Source organism: Perognathus longimembris, chromosome 5 (genome assembly GCF_023159225.1).
Source record: "Perognathus longimembris pacificus isolate PPM17 chromosome 5, ASM2315922v1, whole genome shotgun sequence".
NCBI lineage: Eukaryota > Metazoa > Chordata > Mammalia > Rodentia > Heteromyidae > Perognathus > Perognathus longimembris.
The window spans coordinates 11,930,961-11,942,032 of NC_063165.1; the positions used below are offsets into that span (position 1 = coordinate 11,930,961).

Consider the following 11,072-nt stretch of genomic DNA (forward strand, 5'->3'; position numbering starts at 1 on the left):
GTTAAAACAGAATGCTATTTTTTTTAAGTGATGAGAGTACAGTAGAGGGCAAGTTAGAGAAGTTGAAAATTTTAAATAAGATGGCTGACCTGGGATCGAGGTACGTGCCCACCCACCCAGCTACTGAGAGGGGTCATAGTTCAAAGCCAGACTGCTAGAAAGCTAGCTAGACTCCACTATCAGCAAATAAGCAGACTGAGGTGAAATGCCTGGAGTTCCAGCTACATGGAAGACATAAGTAGAAAACCTGTTGTTCCCAGACAAAAGAAAAGGTAGGGGTGGAGAGGGGAGCCACTGGGAGTGTAGGTTAAGTGGTTAACAAAACAAAGTGGAGACTCTGAGTTCAAACACCATTATCAGTGTGTGTGTGTGTGTGTGTGTGTGTGTGTGTGTGTGTGTGTGTGTGACAGAGACAGAGAAAGAAAGAGAGACAGAGAGAGAGAGAGAGAGAGAGAGAGAGAGAGAGAGAGAAAGAATTGTACAAGTTCAGTAGAACTTTGGAATAGTAAGCCAAAGAATTTCCCAGGAAAGTAGTGCAAAAAAAAATGAGACAAAAGAAAAGGTTAGAGAAGCAATAAAGGAAGTTTAGAATTTTACTTTCAAATAGATTTTCAGGAAGAGAAGGTGGAGAGAAAATTATCAATCTATGTAGTAGTCTTGAAAACAAAACACACATGACCAGAAATGAAGAACCCAAGGATCTGGCAAAATGAGGTTCTGTAAAATTCAGGGACATGAGACTTCAGGATACCTGGGGGAGAGAGGGGGAGAAATTGCCAAGGGTCTTTAGGAAGAAAGAAAAGAAATAACTGATTCCACAGAGAGACAGGTGATTAGAATGTCATGGCATTCCTGTGCAGCAGTACCAGGTTCCAGAAGACAATGACTATTAGCTGCATATTTCTGTGAAATGGTGTATTCTGTCTCAACGCTCCATCCATAGCAGCTACCGTAGGGATTAGTACATCCCAAAAAGCCCATGTGTTGAAAGCTTAGTCCCCAGTCTGGCACTACTGGGAAGTGGTAGAACCTTCACGAGGTAGAGCTTAGTGGGGGAAGGTCAAGTCTTTGGGAGCAGGTCCTTGAAGAGGATGTTGACTCCTCTGACTCTTCCTTGTCCTTTGGTTTTGTTTCTTGTCTGCTATGAGGAGAGCAGCTCAGTTTCTCAGTCCTGCCGTGCTGTGCTGCCTTATCACAGGCCCAAAGGCAACCGACCCAAGCACACTTAACTCATGTCTCTAAAACTAAAAGCCAAAATAAAACATTCCTCCACTTCAGTTGAATTACTTCCAATATTATGTTTTTATAAAATCAGATAACTGAGGAACATAACATCTAAATTAGAAATCAAGCAAGTATAATATCAAATCTGCTTTCAGGCTTTTATACACAGACTTTTTAAAATTTCAATTTATAGTTTTGTTGCATGAGCTTAAGTGTTCTGGAGGAAACCGTTAACATGAGTACAAATGAGGTTTTGTTGACATTGGTCTGGAACTTAATAGAATATTTCTTTGTGGGTTAAAAAATAAGATGTTTGATTTGGTTTTCTTTGTTTTAAAAGGAAAAACATACAACATAAAGAGTTTTAATCAAAAATGCTAAACTACATTGAGCATCTTGTCCTGTATCATGTTTTTATTTAAAAATGTACTCTATGTTAAATAGATAAACCTGTGTTGCTTAGTGTGCAGCAAAATGGGGTCTTGATTTTTCTTTTTATTTATCTAATTTAATTTTTTATTATTCTTGGGTTTTTATTAGTAGCTTTTTAAATTATTATCATAACTGCAGGATTGTTCATTGTACAAATACACACACAGGCTTTGGAAACAGTCATCTGAATGAAAGATTGGTCAATTATGTTGGAAAAAAACATTTCCTAAGTGATTACAACTTTTTTGTTTTCACCTTTTGAACTACAAATGACCATTTGCTTAGCTGATTCAAGTGATTCTTTTTAAAAATCATTTTTTTTCTCCTGTATCCCTGAGAACATTTATAATAAAACACTTTTCATACAGACTTGGAGCTATCTTTGAAAGACTGAAAAATGCTTATTACCCTATGTCTCCATCTATTCTTTTTCCCTATAGGGGCACTGCGATTGCGGGCATCGTGTTTGGAATCGTGTTCATCATGGGGGTTATTGCAGGAATCGCCATCTGCATCTGCATGTGCATGAAGAACAACAGGAGGACTCGGGTAGACGTCCTCAGAACTGCTCACATCAGTGCCATCGCCTCCTGTCCTGGTGAGCCACACTGCCTACTCCTAAAAACTGACTCAGCTCATTAGTCATACTCTACTCCGTAGAAACAGGAGGAGACATTCAGTACTCTCAGGGACATAGTCTCCAATTTTCTAGGGCAATTTTCTAAGAAAATGCAAATTGAAACTGTAACTTTGAATAAAGTAAAGATCCAACCTATCTTGTATTGGAGGACAGTCCTAATCTCAATGGTTGTCACACGGACTCGCCAGTGAGCCAAAATTACAATAATTGATTCACACGCTCTGTCTCTATCTACCAGTGAGCTCTGATAAGCAATTATAAAGAAAATATGTTAGATGTCTCAATAAGCAATAGATGTACATAGCTGGAAAAAAGTATTGAAGAAAGTTTTTATATGTTCTCATTAAACAAAAATATAATGCTTTTACATAATAGTAAAATGCTAGACAAAACATGGAAGTAACATATTAATAATTTGCCAAGTACATGCAAGCATTTGCTGGAAGTTCTCTATGTAAATATATCAAACACATAAGATTTCATAAGCGAACTACCACATTTTGCATCCGTGATGTCAATAGTGCTTTTTATGTCAACCTGTGTGTGTCTGATGTAACATACAAAAGGGCGAATTTTAAATCTGACACACGCTTAGTAAACAATTTCTCATCCACGTTCATGTCCTCTCAGTCTCTATAAAAATGGAGAGATGTGTCTTCTATATACAGTGTGTCCTATAAAAAATTCCCTAATCTATTCCCTTTAACCTGGGAGTTGGATTTCAGCTGCGCATGAGTGGCACTTTCTCCAGTTCCTGTTGGGTCATGTCTTCTCCTCCACTGTCTTCATGTTGCAGTCCATCAGAGCTCTGCCTATGCCTTTTACACACCACATTACTCTACTTGAATCATCTGGACTCACACTCAGAAGTCCTATTTATATTCTAATGCTTCCCAAATTTACATATGTCCATACTAAGCCTATCTTCTGACATTCAGATGCATCTCAGTGTCTATTGGACACTTGTTCTCTTGGTGTCTAGGAAATATACCCGTTTTAATGTGTTTTCAGATATATTTCTATCTCCTCAAATTTCTCATCTGTAACCTTTCACATATTTGTTGAGGATATCTCCAGCCTTCTCATCACTGGGCCCCAAATCCTGGAGTCTTAAATGATTCCCCTCATTTCTTCAAGGGAAATTTCTTCAGGAAAATTTCTCAGCTGTGACTGTAGAATACAATCAGCCTCTGACTACTTCTCCCAAGGAGGAGCAGAAGCTGTGATTTCCAGGGGTGGGGGGGAGGCATACTCTCAATTCCAACCTCCTTTACTGAAGTTACATCTCTTAGCTTCTTGGGCCTCATTCCCTTTGCCAGTCTGGGTGCATCACAGTGAATGAATGAAGCCTGCTTTAATCTCTGTTTTAAGTCTGTAATCGTTCCCTTACCCTAGTTATCCTTATGATACTCATTTATTTTCAGAGTGCTTATAATCTCATAAGAGCCCATATATTTGAATATTACTGCACCATGATGTTAGCTGTTGACTGCCCATCTCCTACTAGAATATTCACTCCATATTAGAGATCTTGGTGCTTTTCATTCATCTCTGTTCTGAGCAGGTAAGACCTGGCATAGGTTCTTGGCAAACTTTCCTGGTGAATGCAGTGTACAACTCATGTTAAGACTTGACTTTCAATGCCTAGGAGGTTGATCATAGATTTCACCTAGTAATCCAAGCCTTCTATACACTATGCAAACAAAGTAATTCAAGCGTTTTGTCTTAAATCAGCCAGATTAAATGAATCATGCCTGCAATCTTAGCTACTTTGGAAGCAGAGATCAGGACTAGCCTAAGAAAAAATGTTGTAGGATCTTAAATAGAGAAAGGAAGTTATGTTCAGAAAACCAAGTAAGAAAGCATTTAGACAAGAGTGTGAATTCATGCAGAAATAGAGAGTTTTGCAGATGATACACTGTTTATTGAATAGAAGTTGGAAAAAATCAACATCACCATTATCCCATGACCATGTAATTGCTATTGTTGGCAAGGTGGTGGAAATGTAAACAGGAAGCTCAACATCTAGGATGACTGATTGGCTGGGAATATGGCCTAGTGGTAAAGTGCTTTCCTCGTATACATGAAGCCCTGGGTTCGATTCCTCAGCACCACATATATAGAAAAGGCCAGAAGTGGCCCTGTGGCTCAAGTGGCAGAGTGATAGCCTTGAGCAAAAAGAAGCCAGGGACAGTGCTCAGGCCCTGAGTTCAAGCCCCTAGACTGGCAAAAAAATAATAAAATAAGTTAGAATGAAAAGGGCTATAGCCATGGCTTAAATGAGAGAGCCTTTTCTTAATAAGTCAAAAGCCCTAAGTTCAAAAATCAGTACTCACCAAAAAAAAACAAACAAAAAAAAACCAGTACTTGAGTTTTAATGTGCCAAGTATATTGTTGTAGTTGGTATAAAGATATTCAGATGAAGCTATAAGGAAAACAATAGATAGAAATTTATATACAGGGAGAGAGAGAATATATTCTATCTCTAATGCAAGGTCATATGTTTTCTGATGTTTGAGTTTGCTTTCTCATGTCTAGAAACATATTTTTTCAGACTTCATAGTGTCATTTTTCATATGAAGAGAACACACAATGCAATGCCTTTGCAGTAAATTCACAGTTCTAGAAATTGAATACTGCAATAAACACTAGGAGCCTTAGGCTGGAAACAATTTTGCTGCAAAAATGAAATTTACAAAACTAAGTCTAGGAAAAGATAATGTCCTCAATTACTTCTCATTTCCTGCTCAAAGTCAGTAATTAAGCTTTCACTTAAAGGATCAGGAAATGATACATAATACTAGTGACTGTTTTTGAAAACCCTCCATCTGTGAAAATACGAAGACTTTTACTGGCACTAATTAATTAGCCTTGTGAAAATTGAGATAAGAACCCAACTCACTGTATTCCGTAGTTCCACAGTCTAAAGCTACAGTAAGGAGAACATAGCTTAGGCTATCTTCTCATGAGGTGGAAGTTGGAAGTGCTCAGTGGGAGCCCGCAGAGAAGATGATTGCTGTGCTCTGCAGAGGACTGAATGCCATTGTGCTTCCCTTTCCAGCCCTTGTGAGGCAGTGACCTTTCAAAATAAACCTTCTCATCCTGTGGTATTGGTTAGAATTAACAGGTGTCCTTTCCAATTACAATTATGAGGAAAACAGCCAGTGTGACCAACAAAAAGAAGATAAAAGGTTTCAATACCATCAAGAAAACTGAGATGTGAAGGATGTTTTTAAGTCCTTTGAAGAGAGAAATATGACAGACAGACAAAAAGACAGACAGACAGAAAGGGGATGGGAGATTTGCTAGTGGAAAAATGTTAGAATGCTAAAGGATACACTAGAAAGGAGTTGAAGAGTTGAGAAAAATGATCAATTTAATATTCTTAGAAAATTTGGGTTAAATCATGAAGAAGGGAAAGGATGGCTGATGAGACTAATATTTGCAAGTCACAAAGTGTCTACAAGATTGTTGACTGTTATAAGATGGAAAAAGTAGGTAACAACACATGGAGAGACCAAATAATGTTTCAACCAGAGGTCAAAATGAATAATGTTCCCAAGTTATAAATGGATATCATACCTCTGTGAGTGTGTTACTGTAAGGTTAAGATAACTTCAAGAATTAAATGTTCAGTATGGAAGCTAAGAGCTTAAATCTGACATTCAAAAAAAGATTCTCATCATTCCACAAGACATACTTGGTGTATGATTTTTCAAAGCTGACCATGGCAGCTAATCTCACCTCATTCCCATCTCCTTTCCATGCACCTTTTGCTTAAACAAAGAACCTCTCCTGACTCTACACTTTCAGGCCAACTTATTAGCCTTCAGCTTCTTCTCTATCTTCTCATTTGGCTTCATAGGTCCTAGTTACTTTCCCAAAGTCAGCAACTTGGAACCCTCTAAGTCACCAACACCACAATTCAGAGCACTTGTCCTTTCATGTACACATGTCCTAGGCCTGGAAAAAAATAATATTTTTTTTAAAATTTAATTTTATTGTCAAGGTGATGTGCTGAGGGGTTACAGTTGCATACGTAAGGCATTGAGTACATTTCTTGTCAAACTTGATACCTCCTCCTTCATCAAAAATGATATTTTTGCAGAGAAACACTATGCATTCTTCTAAAGTGTTTAGTTAGATTCATGGCGTAAATGTAGCAGGTGTGCAGATATTTATCAAATGGCTACTATTTTCTCCTTCTCTTTTTTTTAGGGGCTCCACCCCCCTACACTTATGACCATGAGATGGAATACCATGTGGACTTGCCTCCTCCATACTCCCCAACACCACAGGCTTCAGTACAATATTCTCCACCCCCTCCGTATCCTGGAAATTCAAGAAAATAATCCCCCTTGGACAGTGTTAGTGTTAATCAGTGGTCTTGCCTGGAACAAAATGCCTCACCTCAGAAAAATGCAGAAAATGATTGCCCTGAGGAATACTTCGGGGGGGTCAGATCACAACTCAGATGGAATGCCCATATTATAAAATGCTGCGTTTCCACCCTGCTCAGAGCTGACACCGTGTGCAGCGCTCTATCCAGCTCTATGGAATTACATGTTGAGAGATCTATTGATCTCCTTAAGTACATTCAGGGAAGAATAATGAAATTGACAGAACAGCTGATTAGCCTGTTGTTTAAGGAAGAGCTGAAGGACATTTCAGTATTGATCCTGGAAAAGAGAAGACAGAAGTGGGCCATGAGCATTGCCTGTCCCGTAAAAGGAAGCAGCTTTATTCTCTGTAGCTTTAAAAGTCAAATGTAGAATTTTTCATTATTTCATTCACCAAGAAGTATATCCTGAATACCTCATAGTCTGCTGTGTGCCTGGCACTGCTTTACGGGCACTGGGTGGAGGTTAATGGGGAATTGGGGTTTTGGTATAGTCATACCTCATTTATTGCACTTTGCATAATTGCACTTTTCAGATATCACATATTATTTTTTTTACAAACTTAGTGTTTGTGGCAATCCTTTGAGGAGCAAGTCCATCAGTGCCATTTTGGCAATAGCACATGCTAACTTCACGTCTTTGTTTCATAGTTTACAAATATGATATTTCCAGTGTGCACATTGTTCTTATATCTGTTACGGTGATCTGCTGATTTTTTGTAAGGTTACTTTTGTATTTGATTTGGGTTGCCATGAACCACATCCATAGAAGATAATAAGTTTAATAGATTGACAGATTTGTGCATTCTGCGTATTCTGGTAGCTCCACTGACAAGCTCTCTCCTATCCCCCTCCCTTCTCCTTGGGTCTCCTTATTCCCTGACATACAACAATATAGACATTTGCCCACTTAATAACCCTATAGTGGATTCTAAGTGTTCAAGAGAAAGGAAGAATCACAATTTCTCCTTTAAGTCAAACACTAGATGTGGTTAATCTCATCGAAAATGACTTGCCAGAAACTGAGGTAGACTAAAATGTATACCGCCTTTGTCATCAATAATCCAGGTTGTGAACATAAAAGGATAGTTCTTAAAGAAAATGGAACAAAAGACTCTCCAGTGAATGCCCAAATGAAAAAAAAAAAAAGAGAGACTTAGTCTCATTGCCTCCAAAAAGAAAGCTTTAATCTGGATAGAAGCTTAAACCAGACACATTCCTGTAAGCCAAAACGTACTCCAGAGGAAGCGCTAATACCACCTCAATAAAATGAGTAGTTGAGGACACTGAAGAGAAGTCAGCAGAGGCTGGATTGTGAGCTTTAAGAAAATAACCCTCTCTGTCTGAGGGCAAAGCTTCAGCAAGTTCTCCAGATCTAGGTAATACCACCAAAGGTGAACAGATATTCAATGTAGATAAAACAGGGCTTTATGAGAAGACCATGGCAGCTAGGACTTTCATAGCTAGAGAGAAGTCTTCCTGGCTTCAAAGCTTCAGGCTGACTGTCTGGTTAGGAAATAAATACATCTGCTGACTTTCCACTAAAGCCAATGCTCGGTGTTATTTACCATTCAGAACTCCTGATGTCCTCAAAAATAGTTGTAAATCTACTCTGCTTATACGCTCTAGACAGCAAAGCCTTGTAACATGGTTTGTTGAATATTTTGAGCCTATTCTTTAGACCTGTAACTCAGAAAAAACAATTCCTTTCAAACTATTAGTGTTAATGCAACCGATCACCCAGAGTGTCATGGGCGATGCCAAGAGCATGAAGGCTGTTTCCTGGATGCTGACCCAGAATCTAGGCTGGGGCCCGCACATGAAGAATGACTTTTACCCTCAAGTCTTATTATTCAAGAAACATATTTCATGGGGCCTGTTGCCATAGAAATTGATTCCTCTGATAGATCTAGAAAAAGTAAACAGAAAACTTCTCGAAAAATATTCTAAACTCTAGATGCTGTTAAGATCACTCCTGATTTATGAGAGGAGGTCAAAGTGTTGAATTAACAGGGATTTGGACCACATTGGTTCCAGTGTTTCTGTGTGACCATGTAGGATATACTGATCCCAGCCCTCCTGTATGGTTTAAGACTTCAATGGAGGACGTACCTGCAGTTGGATTAGAAATGGCAAAAGAACTAGAATTAGAAGCGGAGCTTGAAAATATTCTGCCGACTCATCAAAAATTAAGGTGATAAAGAGTTATTTCTTAGGAATGAGCAAAGTCGTTTCCAGAGGTGAAGTCCATTCCTCATCATGATTCTGTGAACATTGTGGAAATGACCCCCAAAGGTTTAGAATATTACAGAACAAAGAAATAATAAAGCAGCATCAAGCCTGGAAAGGGTTGACCACAATTTTGAAAGATGTTCATTCTACTGTGTCTGAAAATAGCTACAACAACCTCCCAGGCTACAGAGAGAGCTCTCGTGAGCAGCAGGGTCAACCTATGCATCATACTTCATGGCTGACTTATTTTAAGATATTACCATGACCTCCTCAACTTTCAGAAACCATCAGCCCGGATCACTGAGCTGCCATCAGCCATCAACACTGAATGAATACCCTCCGGTAACAAAAAAAGTTTATGACCCACTGGTCATTAGCATATTTTAGCAATAAACTGTTTTTGTAATTAAGGCATGTACAAAGTTTTATAGACATAATGCTGTTTCAAGCTTAATAGACCAGAGTGTAATATAAACATGACTTTAATGGGCACTGGATGGAAAATCAAAATTTGTGAGAGTCAATTTATTGCAATATTTGCTTTTTAAATGGTGGTAGTCTGTAAATGAAATCAGAGGTATATCCCAGCTATATCTGTATTTGAAGGAAAAAAAAGCAACTGGAGTTTCCTTATTGAATAAGTTGTTTTGTGAAGTTCCCAGTTACCAAAACTTCAAAATAGTGTCTGAATATCTGGTAAAGAAATGATCTGGAAGAGTATCTTAATCCAATGCTGGACAGTTCTGCTTACATTTTAAGTAAATGTGAATTTTATATCTATAAAACTAAAAATAACAGTTGAATCTTATTTGTTGAAATTGAGAATTAAAAATAGGGTCAAAGGAACTCCACAGCCACTGTAAGGCAAGATTTTACAATGCTAACATCTGCTTCTTATACCTCCTCTGGATTTACTCAGTGGATTATGACAAAGATTATTCCAGCTGTGGAGGAAAATAGTACCATGATCCAGGGGCAAAAAATACTTCACTTTACAGCAAAAGATGAACAGCCAATTATTCCCATGGATTTTATGCTGGGTAGTGAAATCTCAGAACTTGAAGATGTAATATAGGAAACTTATGAAATGATAAGGGAAAATATAATTTGGATTCCCTTCTCTGGAATTCTATTCAAATGTAACTGAGACAGATTTTTATTCCTCTTTTTGTAAAACTTTGATAATTTCTTCTTTACTCAGAGGAAGAAAGCTAATTAATTGAAGTGGTTTCCTTTACTGTCAAATGCCTACACTAGAAATACAATGATCTGACTTATCATAGTTTTTCTCTACACTGAGATCCAAAGGCTAAAACTTGTTTTGAATGACTTGCCCAATTTTCAGGCACCAATAACTTTCTTACTTAGGCAGATAAAGAGCATTGAAGACTTTCAGCCTATTCTAATGAGTGAATCCTCCCGACTTAGACAAAGTGTTCGGCACAGTGTTCACAGTCAGCTTATGTGATCAGATTCAATCACACTTCAGCTATGACATTCAAAGCACCCAGGTCACTGTGATTTTGAAGCTATTGGTTGGCAAAGCACCACATGTTATGTAAGAAAAATGTAGAGAAATGTCTGAATTATCGATATCTTCACCATCAGTGAGTATTGTGTTCTTAAATCTTACTCACACAGAGGAGCCATTTTGGTCCCTACCATTTCTCTTAGTTGTTTATGGTCTCCCAGTAGGCATACCACAATCCCATATACTATTTTTCCCCCATATACTATTGCTATTGCTACTATTTAGTGTCACACTTACACAATTGTGAACAGAATGGACTTTTGAACTTCTGTGTTTTTTGTTTAAGTGATGTCTTGTGGGAGAGGTGAAATAATATAGATGAATGCTTGAATTATGATTATTTTAAAACTAACATATTTGTTGTGGCCAAAATACTAACAATAAGCAACAAAATGAAATAAACCATTGGAAGAAGGGTTACATCTTAATTGTCTTGCATCCATTTTTTTTTCTACCCTCAGTCTACTTGGTTTAGCTCTTTGCGCTATACAGGAAACACAGGTAGGGAACACCTTTCTGAACTCATGATCTTTACTTTGAATCCTGTTTCCTGTCTGCATTATTTGTGGGAGGGTACCGAAGTTTCTCTAAGACTTAACTTTCCACTCTGGAAA

At 38.0% G+C, this 11,072-nt stretch overlaps 1 protein-coding gene across 2 annotated transcripts in view; it reads left to right on the forward strand.

The window, feature by feature from the left end:
• Cyyr1 (cysteine and tyrosine rich 1) overlaps positions 1 to 10,844 on the forward strand; it is a 68,202-nt gene extending 57,358 nt beyond the window's left edge. Inside the window, exons 3-4 of one of the 2 annotated variants that reach the window (XM_048346364.1) lie at positions 2,097 to 2,205; positions 6,515 to 10,844. In XM_048346364.1, coding sequence (XP_048202321.1) covers positions 2,097 to 2,205; positions 6,515 to 6,790 — 385 coding nt within the window. In that variant the 3' untranslated portion in view covers positions 6,791 to 10,844. Of the gene's footprint in view, positions 1 to 2,096; positions 2,255 to 6,514 lie in introns of both variants that reach the window. The other variant, XM_048346365.1, reaches the window with a different exon arrangement.
• Positions 10,845 to 11,072: the final 228 nt, after the last annotated feature.